The 19,391-nt window shown below is 39.7% G+C and overlaps 1 protein-coding gene across 2 annotated transcripts in view; it reads left to right on the top strand.

Annotated features, from left to right (window-relative positions):
- Nucleotides 1-19,391, top strand: part of LOC140513940 (neurexin-3) — an 816,372-nt gene that overhangs the window by 138,462 nt on the left and 658,519 nt on the right. For both annotated transcript variants that reach the window (XM_072623893.1, XM_072623894.1), the window contains exon 3: nt 7,575-7,592. In XM_072623893.1, coding sequence (XP_072479994.1) covers nt 7,575-7,592 — 18 coding nt within the window. The remainder of the gene's footprint in view (nt 1-7,574; nt 7,593-19,391) is intronic.

The raw sequence follows: 19,391 nt of genomic DNA on the forward strand, positions 1-19,391 counted from the left end.
AGTATGTAGAAAGATAGTGTAGTGATCAGGATGAAGGAATGGAAACATCTGGGGAAATATGCTTTTGGAATAAAGGTATCTAGTAATTTGTTTCCCTTGGCATGACCTAACTCTTTCCTGTCTCAACAGATGATGGAGAGTCCTCTTATTTAGGTCAGACTAGCTCTGTTTTGTTTCCTTATTTTTCAATGAGGCATAGCCACATCTCTGTCTAGTAGGTCATTCTGCCTACTTTTAAGACTACCCCCCCATTCCTCTTTCCTTCCCTCCCTCTCTCTTTTCCTACGTTTCTTCTATAAATATTTAACACCTACTATGTGCCAGGCATTGTGCTAGTCATCGCTAATATAAAGGTATATTTGAAAGAGCCTCTACATTCAGGAAGCTTATATCTACCGCTTCATGAGTTCAGGTGGGGACCCCAGTGATATTTTAAGGAAGTGCTTGGCTACTAATTAACCTAGTCCCTTTTCCTTGTGAGCAAGAGTCCAACCTGATTTGCTGTGGCGCTGGAATGCTTTTCCACTATAAAGATCTTGAGAATCTCAGCTTTGCCCCTATTTTTAAATTGCAACAAAAATTTATTGTCTTTCAAGTGCAAAGCAGGAGGCAGCAAGGTGCCATGACTGGGGAGCCAACCTTAGAATCAGAAAGATCTGGGTTCAAGTTCTCACTATTTCTACTAATTATGCAACCTTAGGCAAGTTATTTAAGTTTGTAACTATGTGGTGTTGTGGATGGATTGCTGAATTTAAGAGTCAGGAAGACCTGAGTTTAATTCTGGTCTCTGATACACTCTGGGCAAGTCACCTAATCTCTCTCTGCCTTGGTTTCCTCTTCTGTAAAGTGGGGATAATAAAAGCACTTATCTCTCAGAGATGTTGTAAGGATGAAATGAGAGAATCTTTGTAAAGTACTTTGCACACTTTAAAACACTCTATAAATGCCAGTTTTTACTATTATTACTTAACCTCATAAAACCTAGCTATAGATACTTTGCCAGCCATTATTATTTTCATTATTATCGTTGCTTTACCTTTGACCTAGAAAAAATTATAAGATGAAAGTTGCAGATGTGTTGCTGAATGAGATTAGTAGAGGAAGTCTCCATGCTGAGAATTCCCTATACTATCAAAAGCATAGGTCTGGATCCTGCTCCTGTCCTCTCCAATACCATAGTAACTAACTAACTAACTAAATGGATGGATGGATGAATGAATGAATGAACAAATAAATAAATGAATGAATTGAAGAAGTCTAGGGCTAGGGAAGGTATACAAGTTTAAATAAGGTAGAGATTGACTCTGGCCTCATGAGCTCGCAAACCAGTAGTGGGGTTATAAGGTATATGTTGAAATAGAGCATAAGAATGTAACAGCATTCAGAGCATCCTATAATGTTTGCAAAGTGCCTTAAATCTATTGCCAGTAAATCAACTTTGAGAAACCTAGGAAGAGGCCATCGCAGGAAGGCAGCCTACACTGATGCCTGTCCATCTCAGTAGCCGAAATGGAAGAGATGCTTTTCTTTCTATCTGTCAATCAGGTGCTATTCCCCTGAGCTAAAATCGCTACAGTTCTTTTAGGTCCCCCAAAGACATTCACGTTAGAGACACTGGAGTGACCCAATGCAAGATTATCTGCTTTGTTCCTTTCAGGGTTTTTCTTTCCTCCCCTGCTCTCAGTCTTTCCTTTCCTCAGGCTGAGATGCACCTGACAAAATTGGCCACCCCACTGCTAGGTCTTGCAGTCTGGAGTCGTTAGCATCTAAAGCAAACAGCCCTGGAGCCCTAGCACTGGCTCTCTTTAGGGGTCTGCTAAATGGGCTCTTGTGTGGAGGAAAAAAGCTAACACCGCCCTGCCTTTTGTATCCTGACAAATCTTCCTCTATTTGAAGAGCTCAGATAAAGAAAAAGTGAAAGAATCCTGGAATATTGGAAAGGAAGCATTTTCTCTAGGGGACCTTTTCTTTAGGTTGAAGCTGGGCATCTCTATGATTCGTTGTTTGTTCTTGAAGCAAAGGGAATTATCCTACTCCTTACTCTCCCCCCAGGGGAAAGAGAGGTAGGCGAGAATTAGAGGGGGATTGGAGAAACCTGTTTTTGCCCAGTTCCTCTCTTGGCTTCTTTTCTCTGGCTCCAAGTGACACTCAGCAGGAAGTCTTTGACACCTTCCATCTATCTGCCATGTTCAAAGCTTGTTCCTTGGACACTGGTTCTTTAGGTCTCTGCCCCATCTAAACCAGTTTGGGGATACATTTTCTAACTGGGCAGGCTGAGTCATAAGGAGGGATGTCAAGATAACTTCTCCTTGGATTGTGGAGCAAAGGAAGGTAAAAATTGCAAATTTTGAGACTGACTAGTTCTACTAAAAGAGGCAGCTAAGTGGCACAGTGAAAAGAGGACTGTGACTGGAGTCAGGAAGACTTGAGTTCAAATCTAGCCTCAGATGCTTCCTAGCTGTGTGACCCTGGGCAAATCACTTAACTGTTTTCCTCAGTTTCCTCATCTGCAAAATGAGCTGGAGAAGGAAATGGTGAACCATTCCATTGTCTTTGCCAGGAAAACCTCAAATGGGGTCATGAAGAGTCAGACATGGCTGAACAACAACAAATCCTACTAAAACCCTATTGCGCTCTTGGGATATCCCCATACAGGAGGAATATAAATTTTCCCCAGTGATTGGTCAAGGGAATTTTTGTTGTTGTTTCTTTTTTAAAGGAAGTGAGAAAAGGGAAGAAGAGAAGTAAATCAGTAAGCCATTTCAGCTTGACTTGGGTAGCATGACTTCTGGGCTCTCCCTCAGCCCATTTTCAGGTTTCCTTCCCCTGCTGTTTTGTTTTCTCACACGGCTCACCCTGCAGTTCTCAGTGTACTACTGCATTTAAATCTATATTCTATTTTCTCACCAAGAAAAATAGGTCAGACCTGAGGCTCAGTTCACCAGGTGGGGTCTCTGAGGGTTTGGTTCTGATATACCTATGGAACACTTCAGATTTAGAACCTCGTCCCTTCTGAGCTCTCTCTGACCACCAAGTTCATTCATGTGGTATGGGATGGTAGTTCAGGTGGGAAGTAGGAGAGTTATGGTTTTATCTGTTTTGGGAAAGAGACCACGGAGTTTGACTTTGACTATAGAAGAATTAAATACCTTGGTGTTCAGTCCCTGGGTCTGGTGTGTAACTTTGGGCAAGCCATTTCAATTCTTTGGTCATCAGTTTCGTTAGTCTGTAAAATGAAATTGAACTCAACCTCTATGATTCCTTCCAGTTCTAACCTTCAGTGATTCTGAGATAACTGAGCCTAATGAAGAGGAAGAAAGGACAGAGAAATGGCTTTGCTGATGGTCCTTAATGGCAGAGATCATACTTCTGTGATGGAGGTTTGGGGTGGAGAATGCATAAGAGACACCCAGCCAAATCAAGGATTTTTTTTACACTTTGAAATTTTATAATTGAGAAAAAAAGCCTCTTACTCTAGTTACATTTGTTAAGTTACATTTGTTAATGAAATGAGTGTCAGGAATTAAAAAGATATCTTGATTTGGGGTAGACTATTTAACGCTGAGGAGACATGGGGAAGGGATGCCTTTTCCTCTCTCCTCCTGCTTTACTAACTCAGTTTTCTCTGTGACTTTTCTGAAACAGGCAACTAAAGAGTAGGTTATATTGTCTTTCCTGATTTTTCCTGTTTTGACTAATTCCCCTTCTATTTTTCTCCTCTTCCTCCATCTCCCCTGTCCTCATCTGCTAATTTACCTTGTATAATCCTGGTTGACAGTCTTCTTTGCACAACTTTGCCTCACTTAAATCCAGTTCATGACAAGTCAAGACATCACCTGTGAAATCACTGATCCTCTTTGAAGATGAAGGACAGAGGTCAACAACAAAGAGTGGGTGTCCCAAAAGTCTTAGTGCAATTTAAAGTTTTAATAGTTTAAAACTGCAACAATCTTTTTGGTTACCCCTTTGGGCATGGGGATCATGATGCAGTGGAGAGAGTTGACCTTAGAAGGACCCAAAGTCCAGTTCTACTTCAGACCTAGGGGACCATGGACGTCATTAAACTTTTTAGTGTCCCAGGAAACTCTTTAAGATGCTAAGTTGAAAAGGAGGTGCCCATCTGCTTTGATAGAGTGAGTTTCATGTTGAGAGTACTGATGAAATAACAGATCCAGTCCAAAACTAATTTGTACATACTCACAGGTGCACATGCTATTTCCCCCATCCTTCCTCCCTGCCCCCCCCTCACCCCCCATCCTACCACAGTTCTTGGCACATAGTAGGTACTTACTGATGAATTTCAATTAATCAAACATTTATTGACTGCTTGCTGTGTGCTCTGGGAGGTACTTGAATCTGGAACCAGAGGATCTAAGTCTGAATCCTAGCTTGCCTGTTTATTACCTGCATTAACTTCTCTGGGTCTCAGTTTCCTCATTGTAAAATGAGCAGATCAGAGTAGATGGCTACTAAAACCTCTCCCAGACCTCGCACAGGGAGGTAAGGCTCAAATACATGAAACAACTAGAATAATATATACTGGTATGTAATTAAGCAGATGATTAGAGGCCAGTGACTGTCTTTTCTCTCTCCCTTTCTGTCTTTGTCTGTGTGTGTGTGTGTGTCTCTTTGTCATGCTGTCTCTCTCTCTCTCTCTCTCTCTGTCTGTCTCTATCTCTCTGTCTTTATCTCTGTCACTCTCTCTCTGTCTCTCACTCTCACTCTCATATCCCCAGCACTTAACACAGTACCTGGTACATATTAGGTAATTAATAAATATTTACTAATTGTTCTACTGATTCTGTGTTATATACCACAACTGTCATAGTAATTTAGAGAAGGTTGAACAAAAGCAAGGCTGAAAGCAAGAAGGGTTGGAATGTCCAATGACATCTTCTTGGAGTAAGTGGGGTTTGGGCTGAGTGTGGAAGGAATGAGTAGGATTTGGGTAAGTGGAAAGAAGGGGGGAGAGAAAGAAAAGAAAAGGAAGGGAAGAAGCATTTATTAAACACCTACTATGTGCCAATTGTTGTGCTAAGTGTTTTTCAAACATTATCCTCATTTGATCTTCATATCACTATATTCTCAAAGGGTCAGCTAGGTGTCACAGTGAATAGTGCTGGGCCTGGAGTGAGGAAGACTCATCTTCCTGAGGCCTCAGACATGTATTAGCTGTGTGACTCTGGTTGAGTCACTTAACCATGTTTGCCTCAGTTTCCTCAACTGAAAAATGAGTTGAAAAAGGAAATGGCAAAGCAGTCCAATATCTTTGCAAATAAGCAAAAGTTTGCAAAACACTTTGAGTACATAATCTTATTTGGTCTTCGCTACTGTTCTGCGAGGACTGTGCTATTATTATCCCTATTTTACAGATAAGGAAACTGAGGTTGAGAAAAATCCAGTGACTTGCCCAGAATCACATAGCTAGTAAGTACCTAAGGCAAGATTTGAATCTAAGATCTTCTTCAAGACCAGCATTATATTCTGCTTCTCCCTGCAGGCATTACTACCACAGTGCTCTCTCTGCCCACGTGGAAATAGTTTGCTATCCTGTTTAATTAAGGGGTAGGTTAACGACCACTATTTCAAGCAATCAATCAGTCACAGTTAATGGCCCTGGTTAGTTATTTATGCAACATGTTTTCCCTTCCCACCTCTTGTGTTTCCCCTTCTTTATCCCTCCCTTCTGCCACTCCACCCCTAACTTTAACTCTGAAGTAAATCTGAAAAGGGCTTTTGCTAAAGGATGATTTAAAGCCTTCTCTAAGGGTTCTTGGGGTATACGTGTATTGTGGAATGAACTGGTGGGGGCTCCACGTGTAGTTTGAGTGTTTTCATTGTCCCTCCACTCTTTGCTCATTTAGTTGCTTTTGATTTTGCTATAGTTCCTTTCTGCCAAAGCAAAACAAAACAAAAAACCTCATAGGATTTCCCACTCACTATCTTATTTATTCATATAGATATTTTAATTATTGGCACAAAGGGAATTACCATCTGCATCCAGAAAGGAAAATAGAGGCACAGAAATTTCTTGTGGAAGATGTTTGTAACAAGGTATATTGTCATTCCATAAGGTAATGAAGAAGTCTTCTCTCTGACCTTACCTGGCCTTGTACTCTTGGAATCCAACCTTCCAGTAACAAGACGTACAATTCAGTCTTGAAAATGGGGGTCAGGTGGAAGGCAGTATGATATAGTGGAAGATGTTTTAGATTTAGTGAGCTCTGGTTCTTGTACTAGCTACAGTATGTGGATGGGAGAAGTTGGTATTCCTCACCCCAGTTCTTTTGACATAATCACTGTAAGGGAGGGGGCTTGTAGTTGTCTTTTTTCAGTTGTGTCTGATTCTTCATAACCCTTTTGGGGTCTTCTTGGCAAAGATACTGGAGTGGTTTACCGTTTCCTTCTCCAGCTCATTTTCCAGCTTCTCCTGAGACAAACAGGGTTAAGTGACTTGCCCAGGGTCATACAGCTTACGAAATACAAATACAAATTTGTCATACAAATTTGAGGCCAGATTTGAACTCAGGAAGATGTCTCCCTCACTCCAGACTCAGTACTCTACCATGGAGCTGCTTTTAAGTAAGGGGACAAATAACATTAATCTCTATGAGTTTTCCCATTTGTGGAGTGAAGAGGGGCTAAATCATCTTTAAGGTCACTTTCAACTTAAAAATTAAATGACAATCACAAGCTAGTTAGTTTTCTTTTCCATGAATGGTAATCCTTAGTGAGATGTCCTTTAATACTTATTATGGCCAAAACAAACAACTTACCCTGTGGCCAACCTTGGGAGATTAGCCTTTCCAAATATTGATGGTCTCTGGTCAATAAACTTCTTGATAATTGATATGGATTTATCCAGTTATGTTTATTTGTGGATGCCAGATTTGATTTAAAATGATGATTTCTGGATTTGGTGGTTAAAAGTAAGAAGAATTAAATGGGAATGTTCAGTTCACTTATACTGTTGTCTGTGATGAAGGATGGTCACTAGGAACACTAGGGATGAAGAACTAAAAGAGAGGCTTGCTGTCCTATCCTTTAGGACTGGGTGGCCAAAAGCCCTACAACTTGTCCTAAATTTATGTGACTTTTTCTCTAGTTTTCAATGGGAATGCCTTAATATTTTTTATCCTCTACTCTGAAAACTTGCTCGAATTTATGTGCAATGTCCTGTCTGGTGGGTGAAAGAGATTTGTGTTTTGTGATTGTCATGCCAATGAGAATATTTTAACCAATATTCTTGCTGATTTCAGGTCTGGCTTTGCTCTCTGGAGCTCTATCTGTTTCCAGGATTCTTCTCTTCGGACAGATGTGAAGCTACTCTTTCTTGCTACATGCACAGTGGAAGGGGATCTCGGGACCCTCAGCTTGCATGGGTGGTTTTTGGGTGAAGGACAGATCTAACTGCTCAGGAACTGAACAATCTTTGAGTCTTGCATGAGCTCTGCAGCCATGCAAGGACACATTGGGCTGCTGTGTGTGTGTGCTGCTAATTGTCTTCTTTCTTTTTCTCTCCCTTCCTCCTTTCTTTTCTATCCCTTTCCCTGACTTTGGAAATGCTTCAACAGATGTCAGTCAAAATCCAGGTGAGTCTTTGTGTGTCAGTGAGGAGAGAATCTTTTTCTTCTTTTGAGTATGCATGTTTTGTGTGAATCTGTTTTTCCGGGGGGTGGAGTGGTATCAGAGCAGACTTTTAGCACCAGAACTTATCTACTCCAAAACCTTCATTTTACAGATTAAAAGAAAATAACTGTTTCAGAGAGCTATTTTCTCAAGTTCACTTAGCTAGTCATTGGTGCAACTGTGGATTAAATAACATGGATTCTTGTTGAATTTTGAATAAATTTATTTTAAAATAATCAAAATATCATCTCCATCACAATTATATGCATATACACACATACACATATTTATAATATATGCGTATAAATATAGTTACATATGATTGTTTCCTTCTTTAGTCTTTCCTTTTTCATTTTCACATGAAACCTTTGTATATGGAAATGTTATTTTTTATGTTTGTTAAATTCAGAATAAAAAAATGAAATGAAAAAAAGAAAAAAGTTTCCTCTTTAGTCAGTCAACAAGTAGTAAGTGCTTTTTATGTGCCAGACCCTATGCTACCCAAGTACTAGAGCTTCAAAGAAAGGAAAATACATCTCTGCCCTCAAGGGTAAATTGGAGATAATCTTAAGAGAGAAAGTGTGGGAGGGGGTAAGTGAAGAGATGACTGGAAAAAGGGCCATTACAGAAGGTATGATTTGAACTGAGTATTGAAGGAAGCCCCTATTTAATAAATGTTGAATATATCCAAAAAGTGAAGAGTAAAGCTTTTGAGAAATTCTTTTTAAATGATTCTCCAGTTATGAATCACTCAGCTTGTCAAGCACTTTAATCTTATTCTTCTCATCCTTGCTTTTCAATTGTTAACTACAGATATTTGACATTTCAGAATTGGGGCTTGTTGGTGGATAATCTGATATATGTGGAAAGAGGTTTCTAGCCATGTAATGAGGGAAAAAACCTGTCTTTTTGATAATCTATTTTATCTTTCTAAATTGCATACATCTATCTTTCTCTTAAGCTGTCTGTGCTATGGTCTATTTGTCTTAACCTGCCAGTTTGCAGAAAAACATATGTGGATGGGTAGATGAACCTGACTCAGGTTTAGATGACCATTTAAGGACATTCAAAACCACTGGACCTATTAGCTTTGAATTGAACTTACTGAGATGCTGATTTGAACTAAAGAGAATAAATAAAACATTACATCCCAGTTCTTCCCCATTGCCACAATAGGAATGAATTCAGTTGCCTCACAGAGTCATAAGGCAAAAGTTCCTCAAGGATTGAGTGTCTCATTACTTCATACCTTCTAATAGGATTATTGTTTATCAGACTAAGCAGTGGTAACTTGGCAGCTTTAGTACTCATAGCTCTCTTTCAAATTGTACACACACATTTGGTTTTGAATTTTTCCTCCTTGGGCTAGGGTCATCTGGACATCCTTTAATACAACTTTTAACCTACTTAGTACAACCATTGGTTCCTATTTTTTGGTTTAGCTGCAATTAAAAAAAAAAAGAATGTTTTAAGACAATAATACCTTTCTTAAGATCATCCGTGGATCCCAATTTTTGGTGTGGAAATATGATTACCATAAATATAATATTAAGAGACACATATAAAAATGTCAATAAATAATAAATTGAATTTAAACATATCTTCAAAATATCTTGTTAACAGATACATCAACAAAATTTTCACCAGCTTTATATTGTGGAAGCTATAAATACAATATGTTCTGTCATAGTAATGAGGATATGTAGAAATGCATGTAGGTAAATAATGCCTATGGAAAAGGAAAAGTTACTGTGTTTATTGACTTTCCTTCATAATAATCATAATTTAGTATCTGGAATTTTACTAACTTTTAAGACAACTAAATTGTCATGTGCTGGCTGCTTCCTAGTTGTGGGTCTCCCCCCAAGTTGTACCCTGCGTTCTTTCTTTTTCTGTCCAAGTTTTCTATATTAGTGTCCTGACTACCATTGGTTCAATTAGCATTTCATGCAAATGACTTCCAAGACCCCACGTATTCAGCTTTAGTCTCCTAAACATGAGTCCCACATTATCAACTGCCCTTTGGACATCTCTCCCTGAACATTCTATTGGCATCTCAAATGCAATAAAACAGAGCTTGTCTTTCCATCTTCCTTATAAAACCCATCTTTCCTCTAAAATTCTCATTTTTCTATTGCAATGTCACCATTCTTCCCGTCCTTTAGGATTGCGGTCATAAAATCTTCCTTCTCCTTCATCCCACCTATATCCAATAAGTTGCCAAATCTTGTTAATTCAACTTCAACTTCCCTATCTCTCCTATGTGTCCCCCTCTCTCCACATACACAGCTCCCACAGAAGTTCAAGACTGCATCACCTTCTGTCTGAACTATTGCAACAGCCTCATAATTGAACTCCTGGCTTCCAGTCTCCTTCTTTAATTCAAACCCTATTCAGCTGCCAAAATAATCATCCTAACACACATAAAATGAAGCCACTTCTGTGCTCAAATGGCTCTGTTTCCTTATTTCTTCTAGCAAAAGACAAGAACTGCTCAGATTGACATTTAGACCTTGTCTATAGCCTCCCTTTCCAAGTTTATTTTAAATTATCTTCATGTAATCTATGTTCTAGTTCAAACTGATCAACTTGATGTTGACACTCAACTGCTTTTTGAGTCTTCACACGTGCTGTTCCCTATGACTGTTATATAATCCCTCCTCACTTGCCCCTTTCAAAATTCATAGATTTCTTCAAGGCACAACTAATATTCTGTGGTTGCTACTGCCCTCTTCTCCTCCCCTTTTGTCTCCTCCCCTCTCTTCCCTTCCCCTTTTCTTTCTTTCCATTCTCCTTTTCCTCCCTTCCCCTTTTCTTCTTTCCCCTCCCCTTTCCTTCCTTCCTCTCTCCTTTCTTCTTCCTTCCACTCCCCTCCTTTCTTCTCTCTCCCCTCTCCTTCCCTCTTCTCTCTTCTCTTCCCCCTTCCCTCCCTTCTCTTTTCTCCTTTCATCTTCTCTGCTCTCCTCCTTCCTTTCTCTCTCATATATGCATATTAAATATATGTATATATTCACTTATTCATTTGTTTAGCCATTCAGTCATTCACCATTCATCGGATTATATATTTACATGTATTCTTGAACGATTCTACTTGAATAACTATTTGACGGTAGGAACTTTGTTTTCTCTTGGTATTTCCAGTGCCTAGCACAAAGCCTTGCACCAGGTAGGTGTTTAATAAATGCTTATTGGATTGGACTGGATTTCATTAGCTGGGTAAATACACTAAAGCATAGTACACTAGTTCTCAGGTACATTCTGGTTAATAAAATGTTTTCTTCATGACAGGCACTCTCATTTTAGTTTTAAGTTTCCCTTCTTTTGTCCATTTCTTCTACTTTCATTTTCATTAAATGAAGAGACATGTGGTTTAACTTAAGCACCCTTCCTGAATTCTTTCTGTAATAGACATTTCTAGAAAAGAATGAATTCAGAATGACTTGGCTACCACAGTGGTATAGTATGGCCACAGTCAGAACATGGCTTCTTGGAGTTTCTCTCTTTAAAGATATGGAAGTATTCCATCTGCCTTTACTTAGGGGATATCCTAGTGGTTTTACATCTGAGGTTTAAGGGCATGGCTTGGAGACAGCTTTTGTTACCCTCAAACATCTTTTCTTCAAACCTTCTCATCTATGGCTCCTGTGCATAAAACCCTGCAAAGCTGGCTCTGCCTTCATGGCAATAGCTGATTCATTCACTTGTAGAGTCTGAGCAAGTCAGCCTTGGATGAGTTGACTTCACAATCTCTATCTTTCTGTATTTCTTGCCAGGCAGTCTGGATCCAGCCAGTGGGACTTCTGAAGAGTGATGCTTTAGCTTTAATTTTAACAGTTCTCCATTTTCTCCTTCCCCCAATTCTCTCAGAAAGACAAGAGATTTTATAAACTAATGTAATTCTTTACCCATGGGCAGCTGGAGAACTATAAAGGACCAATTGATTAATTGATTAATTTTATTTGCTTAGTAGATGGGTTATAAATAACACTACTGTAAAACACCCCTCCTGCACAATAGGACATGTCATGAACTTTGTGGGGCTCAGACTGAATGGTATTGAAATTTTAAATCCCAGCCCCATGGGGTCCAGTTTTAGTCAGTCACGATCAGACAATAGTACAGTAGAAAGGACTTGGAATGGGGGGACCTGGATTTAAATGTTGGCTATTCTATTTAGTATCCATCTGATATCGGGCAATTACTCATCCATCTTGGCCTCAGTTCCCTCCTCTCTAAAATGGGGGAGTTGGATAACTAACACAAGAATGCTAAACTTGGGTCAGAAGACCTGAGTTCAAATCCCAGCTGTGCCATCTGTTACCTTGTGACTTTAGGCAAGCTATTAACCTCAGTGGGGAGAGGGTCGGGGTGGGAGGGAATAGAGTATTTATTAAGTGCTTCTATGTGCAAGGCACTCTGCTAAGCACTGAAGGTATAAATACAAGCAAACCAGACAATTCCTACTCACAAGGGGCTTATTCTAATGGGAGAAGATAGTACTTAGAGGGGAGCTGGAAAACAGTGAGGAGAAGGGAGAGTGAAAAGCTGCAGTTTAACAGGTGTAGAAGGAAATCCAGAGACGGAGTCAAGTTTGAGAATGAAGGGCTGGGGCCTCTCATGAAGTGGGCACTCAGCCACTGATCATTGAACTCAGTGGATTCCATCTACTTAAATGACTCTTGGCAAGTCATTTCTGCTTTTTACAACTCTGAATCTATGATGCAATAAGTATGTGTCTTTTAAGGTCTCTTCCAACTCTAAATCTGTGTTCCTGTGAGTTGCCTGTTTTGGAGACACCCTTCCCACTCCTTCATCCCACCAGCCCTTTTGCTCCTGAGCTGTTTGGACCAGAGACCGAGGTGACAGAATCAGCTAGATTGAGATGACGGAGTTTGGGGGAGTGGGAGGAAGTTGGGGATGGCAGTCTTGGACTCCATAGGAAGAGTTGCTTACTCAGGGCTGGAGGGAGGTGATAGAGGAGGGACAGCTGAGTGGCACCCTGACTATGGGTGTGAGACTTACTCTCTGGCCTCCTCCTCTTTGTCCCCTCCCCCATCCCACCTCTAGGGAGGTGGGGCTGTTTATAAGTGTTCCAGTGACAACTTTTCTCCTCAGAAGGGATAATAACTCAGGCCTTGGCTGCTGATTAGTTTGAATTTAAATGAATAACCGTGACCTTGTTGAAGTGCCCTAGTTATTCAGAGGCCTGATGAGGAAATAGTCCACTTGCTCTGAGTCCACCCCAGCATTGGCAGGAAAGTAGGGGAAGCAGGGAGAAGGAGCTTCTGGCTGGCAAGACCAGAGAGGATACTATTGCTGGAAAGAATTGAAGTAACTTTTGCTCGGTTTCTTTTTTCATATCTCCACTCTTCAAAGTAAGCTGGCCCAGTTCTTTCCATTGTCTTCCTCTGGTTCTGAGGACCCCAGAACCTCAGCTTAGCTTCCTCCCCTAGCTCTTCAATGAGCAAAGAACATGGTGTCAGAGGACCTGGGTCTGAAGACTGACTTTTTAATCTGTATTTCCTTGAATAAGTCTCTTGAGCTCTTGTGACCTCCCACTTCTCATCTGTAAACTGAGGAAGACTAGACTAGATGATCTTCAGGGTCATTTTCAGCTCTTCCTCTCATGATTCTTGGATCTCCCAATGCCTTCAAATGTAATCAAGTAAAAAGAGACCATTGGTCAGTTAGGAACATTTCTCTTCTTGTCCACTCTGTGAGATAAAACATCATCTGCTAAAAGATGGCGTTATCCTCATGGAAGGTACTACTCAGTGAGCAGGGCATTCATCTGGGATCTCAATGGGGTAGTGGGGGAGAGAATTATCTTCTATTGGACTCAGTGAATTCCATCTACATTTGTGACCTGGGCAAGTCACTTAACCTCTGTAGGCCTCATTTTCCTCATCTATAATTTGAAGTGAATAGACTAGATATCTTCTAATTTCCCTTTTGTCTTTAGGTCTATGTTCTTAACTCTCTTCCCCCAGGATCTCTGGATCCCATTGAAGCTATCAAAGTGGAATTTAGTATAAAAAATAAAGTCCTTCAATTTTTATGCTGGGCACTGCATACTACATACTTTATTCTTTGGAAGCTAAAGTTTGGATAGAGGAGGAAAATTGAGTTTCTAGATCACCTTTTTGGTGTCTTTGTCTATTGCTTACAAATAGACTTTTTTTTCAATTGTGGCCTCTTAGACATTTGTATTCACATACTTACTCTTTTTTCTTCATATTCTGTACTCATGTCTTCCTTTCATTTACTCTTCTTCCCTAGCTAAATCTTCATAACTGCTATAATGAGTTTCTCTACACTCAATCCCATGGCCATATTTATCCCTCCATCCCTAATGGACTCATGTTACCTAGAGTAAACTCTTGGGGGAAAGAGTTACTGAGATATTGATAGGATCATATAGTCTGTATCAGGAAAAACTCTTTGGGGTCCAACTCCCTCATTTTACTGATGAGGAAACTGAGGACTATAGGACTAAGACAACATAGATACTAAGTAGCAGATAAGAGGAAGATGACATCTTTCCTTCATGGAATGGTAGCCTGTAGCATCTAGCTCTGGAAGCATGGATGCCTGTTTTCTCCTCCTCCACCCCCACCCCAAGATGCTATTGATCACAGAATAGCCATTTTCTGTTTCCCTCTTTCTCATACTTCCATGGGAATCACCACTTAAACCTGAGGGTATAGTAAGAACTCAAGACTAACCTGAAAAAACTTCCCTTCCCTTTCTACCACCCCCCTAAAAAAAGTTATTATTCTCACTAGGGCACAGTTCAAGAGAAACCAGGAAGAAAGGAGAGGAGAGAGAATTTACAGTTGTATGTAATTGGTTTGGAAGGAGGCCCTAGGCTAAACTAACCGTGCTCAGCTTCCAGCCAATTTAGTTAGAGGTTGGAAAGAACCCCTTGGCTACTGTATGTGTTCTTGATCAACAAAGTATGAGTGAATAACTGCTTCCCCGCTTGCATGCAGTTTTGGTTGGCTCTAAGGATACAATCATATGTGCCTGATGTGCAACCCATGACTGGGTCTTCTTCTTTAGATTTTCTTGATATCTCCCTATAGAAAAGAGAATCTAGTAGGAGTTACTGAAGGAACTTACTCAGTTTTCATTTAAGGGAACTAGAACCAATAGGAGATTAGGACTGAAAGTTGTTACAAACATTGCTCTGGAAGAGATTTGGGTGAGTCATTGATTTCCCTTTTTGGTCAGAAGTTCTCAGATGTTTACAAGTATCTGTAAGCCCCACTCAAAAAGCAAAGACAATTTTGAAAAAAAATGAGGAAAGGTATTTGATGATGTCTTATAAATTCATGGCTTTTTGGGTAAGCTTAGCTTATTACAAACATAGTGGAATAGTAGATAGAGTCCTAGGTCTGTCATCATGCAGACGAGTTCAAATCTGGCCTCCAGATTGTAAAAAGGGGATAATAAGAACATCTGCCCCCCAGAGTTGCTGTGAAGATCAAATGAAATGGTATTTATAAAGCACAGTACCCAATACATAACAGACACTTAATGAATACTTGTTTCTCCTCCACTTATATCCATCAAAAATAGCTTCTATAAAATGAGTCTATCATTCTTAATTCTTAACAATTATCCTAAAAAAGAGACACACAAACTTTCCTGAAAATATTATGGAATTAGATTCTTCTAATTCTAGTTCTTCTTTGGGTGTACCTTGACTCAAGGTTATCCAGTGTACCAGAGATAGATGACAGAGAGATATATAGATAGATGATAGATAAATGGGTGATAGAATAGATTTAGATCTAGATGAGACCAAAGAGCTTATCTTGTCCAACAATCTTACTTTACAGAGGAAAAAACTGAGGCCTAAAGGGGTTAAGCAACTTTCCCAAAGCCTGATAGCTAGTAAGTGTCGGAAGTGGGATTTGAATTTAAGTTCTCTGAGTACAAATCTAGCACTTACTTAGGATCATAGATTTAGAGCTGAAAAGGACCTTAGGGGTCATCTACATTAAATTTCCTAATTATTATTTCTTTTTACAGAGGAGGAAACCTGAACTCAGAAAGGATAAATAAATTGCTTGATGTCATGCAAAGAATAAATAGCAGTCAGGATTTGAAAGTAGTTCTCTGACTACATATCTTTGCCATTACCTCATGCAGCCCAGTGTGCTTGTTCCCTATATTTGCAAATATTCCTAGTCTAGTAAGATCATGCTTCCTTCTTGTCAATCTCCATAGGCTGTTTCTCAGCTTCCTTGAGGGATGGAGGCAGAGTCACAATTTCTACATTCTAAACTCTATGCCAGGTTCTCTAATCTTTGAGAGATACTGCTCCTTTGTACATGGTGAGTCGGCTTGGAATCAAGACGGTCTGGTCCTGTTAGAAACAGTCATCCTCTCAATCCTGATCTATGTGGGAGATGAGATAGGGCTGAAGGAGGGAGGAAGGGACCCATATGTTATTATGCTCCCCCATTTCAATTTTAAATAGCTGAAAGGTAATGAGGCATCAATTGATAATTATAACATTGCCTCGCACAGCAAGACAGGCAGGTAGGACTCGAACAAAGGAGATCTGAGAGGATATTGAACCCAGCCTCCTAATTTTACAGAGAAAGAAACTCAGACCAGAGAGTGACTTGCCTAAGGTCATACAGCTACGTAGAACTAGAATATGACTCTTCTGTTTACTTAGGACTTCATACAGTACTTTAAAGTTCACAAAGTGCTTCCTCTCCCCCTCCAACAACCTTGTATTCTTGTTCCTGTTTTACAGATAAATACTCTGTCTACTGTGCCACTATTTGCCTCACGTGTTTGGCCGTTCCATTTTAGGGCAGCTTGAACTGTTAGCATCTTTCTTATACTAAGAAGACATTTGCAACTCTGTGACCCTTTTCTTGGGGAGGGGGAACAGTCAGGTTAAATGACATGTCCAAGGTCACTCAACTAGTAAGTGTCTGAGGCTTGATTTGAACTCAGGTCCTCTAGAATTTAGGGCTGGTGCCCTATCCACTATACCACCTAGCTGCGCTATCTTTCTAACTTCTTACCATCGATTCTAGTTCTTCTTTCCGAGTTCAAGGAAAACATGAGTCTTCCCTCTTCTACATGTAGTTTTTCCCATATCACAATGATATTTGTTTCAAGTCTTTTTTAGACTAAGACTTCTCAGTTTCTTCACCTGATCCTCGTACTGCATAATTTTGAGTTCTTCTTGCTCTTCTGTATAGGTGTCAGCTTATTTCCTTTCTAAAATGTGATACTTTTACCTGGACACAGCACTTCTTGATACTCTGTGACAGGTGTGGTGACACATGCCTGTCATACCTTTACCAGGGAGGCTGAGACTAGCGCATTGCTTGTGGTCAGGAGTTCTGAGGTGAAGTGGGTTAAACTGATGGGACGTACATGCAGACTTCAGCATTAAAATGAGCAGGGGGTGGAGATGGGGCACTTAGGCTGCTCAAGGAGAGGTAAACTGGTCCAAGTCAGAAATGGAGAAGGCCAAAGTTCCTATGCAAATCAGAATGGTATGGATATGAGATGTTGATGTACTTTCTCACTAGGCAAGAGAGAGAGAGAGAGAGAGAGAGGAAGATCTAATCTTTAAAAAAAATACAATAGAACCAACACTTCTTTTATGTAAGCATTTACTTCTATCAGTACAGATTACATGATTATTATTGCTGTCACATGGTATTATTGACTTGTATTGAGTATTCAATCCACTAAAACTTCCATACAATAATGGAAAGTACCTTAGAGATCATCCCAGAGCTGGCTCTTTTTTTTTTTTTTTTTAAGCGAATTTATTTTTAATTTTCAACATTCACTTCTGTCCCAAGACCATGGGGTCTTGATCCTACGTGGGGTCATGAAAAACATGCAATGACCGAAAATTAATTAAAAATTAAACACATAATGAATCCAAGATTTCCTGTCATCTCTTGATGGTGTTCACCGCATTTCTTAACTTCACTGCAGCCTTGTATCTGAACACAAAGCATGTGCACTTTACACTGCGTATGCCCTCATACAATGCAATGCCAGCAGATGCTGCTGAAATGTGAAAAAGGGGTGAATGGAAAACATTTAAGAAGGCCTACTAGTCAAACCTCCTCATTTTATAGATGAGAAAATTGAGGCCAAAGAAATCAAATCATCTGCACAAGGACATATAGGTAGTGGCCATGCTGAGATTTGAACTCAGTTCCTCTGACTCTAAATGAGTGCCATTTCAACAGACAATGTTATTTCTCCATCAGAACTTAATGAAAAAGAAAAAAAAACCTTAAATTTTGTACAGTTGTGTCCCCCTACTAGTTGTTAAGATACTTAGAATAAAATCTGAATCCTATTTATACCAATTTGCCTTAATTTCTACATTCTTGTAACAGCTAAGAAACCATACATTTTGTTCTCTCTTTCTTTTACGGCTTTCTTCCTAAAAGTTATTAATATATAATTACCCCTTCTTTTACCACCACTCCGTCTCTCCTTTTTCCATGTTCTTACTAACCCCCAAAACACAAGGCAGATATTTGCATTTCATTTTGATTTTAAATAATTTACTCATTTAAAAAAATCCTTGTTGCTTCATAAGAATTCAGCGTTGCTACTTGGCACCATGGTGTAATTAGTGACATTTAATTTCCCTACTTCAAATTGCAAAGTGAAATGGTACATGTGGATTTTTCACTGGAGGAAAATAAATGTTACCCTGAGATCTAGTGAGACAAAAATCTTGGTAGGGATTTTTTTTTCTTTTTTGCTATATGTGTGAAATCACTACTTTCCATGAGCAACTCACTCTCTCCTTCCCTGAAATTCTTGACTCAATCTAACTACAGGGAAGATAGGAAGGAGCCAAAACAATTTGAAATGTTAGAAATGTAAGTTTGAGAGGAGGGAAGCATGAAGTTGAATGATGGAAGACTTCACCCAAAAGCCCTGCTCTTGAACATTGCATCTTCCTCTGCCCATTTCAGTAATGGTTTCTGTTCTCTCAAGATAAGTTCATTGTAGTTTCAGTAACACAGACAAGAATATTTTGGATTTGCTTTTACGGATATTCAAGTATGATCTCCCCAATCTGTGAATTCAGTGACCTCAATGGGAAATTTTCCCTAGGGCATCAGCTAGTGCATGACATAGTTAGGAGGGCTATAACCATATTTTGCATGAGATTTGCATATGATTTGCAGTCAGGTCTCAGACAATTTTCAAGTTTGAATGCTGTTATCATGTCCCTTTAGGTTTTTTTGGTGTCTTTTTCTTTTTCTCCTCACACCCACCTTATAGGAACTCTTATAGGATAAGTTGAAAGGAGGAAGGGAGCTAAGGATATATGAGGTGGGAGGTAGAGCTGGTGTGAGCCAGAGTGTAGTGGAGAGAGCAGAACTTGGAATCAGAAGACTTGATGACTCTTCCTGTGCGATGGGGCAAACCACCCCTCAGAACCTTCGTTTTTACATCTATAAAAGGAGAGGTTTAGACTTAGATGATCTCAAATATTCAGTTATCTTACCATCTTGTCAGGGACTAATAGCCTCCAGATATAGCTTTCATAAGACTGTCAAAGTGTGCCTTTAGATAGAAGTCTTATGTTCTTCTTTCATCTCCTTTCCCTCTTTTAATAGCCTTGGGTAGGAGGGAAATATTACCAAGGCCTCCTAGCTAGTAAGGATGGATCAACCTTGGTCATAATCAGAATAATTTTGCCAACTATACTCGGGACTCTATTTTAGGTGTGCTAGAATCCA

This window comes from Notamacropus eugenii, chromosome 7, assembly GCF_028372415.1.
Source record: "Notamacropus eugenii isolate mMacEug1 chromosome 7, mMacEug1.pri_v2, whole genome shotgun sequence".
In the NCBI taxonomy this organism is placed as follows: Eukaryota; Metazoa; Chordata; class Mammalia; order Diprotodontia; family Macropodidae; genus Notamacropus; species Notamacropus eugenii.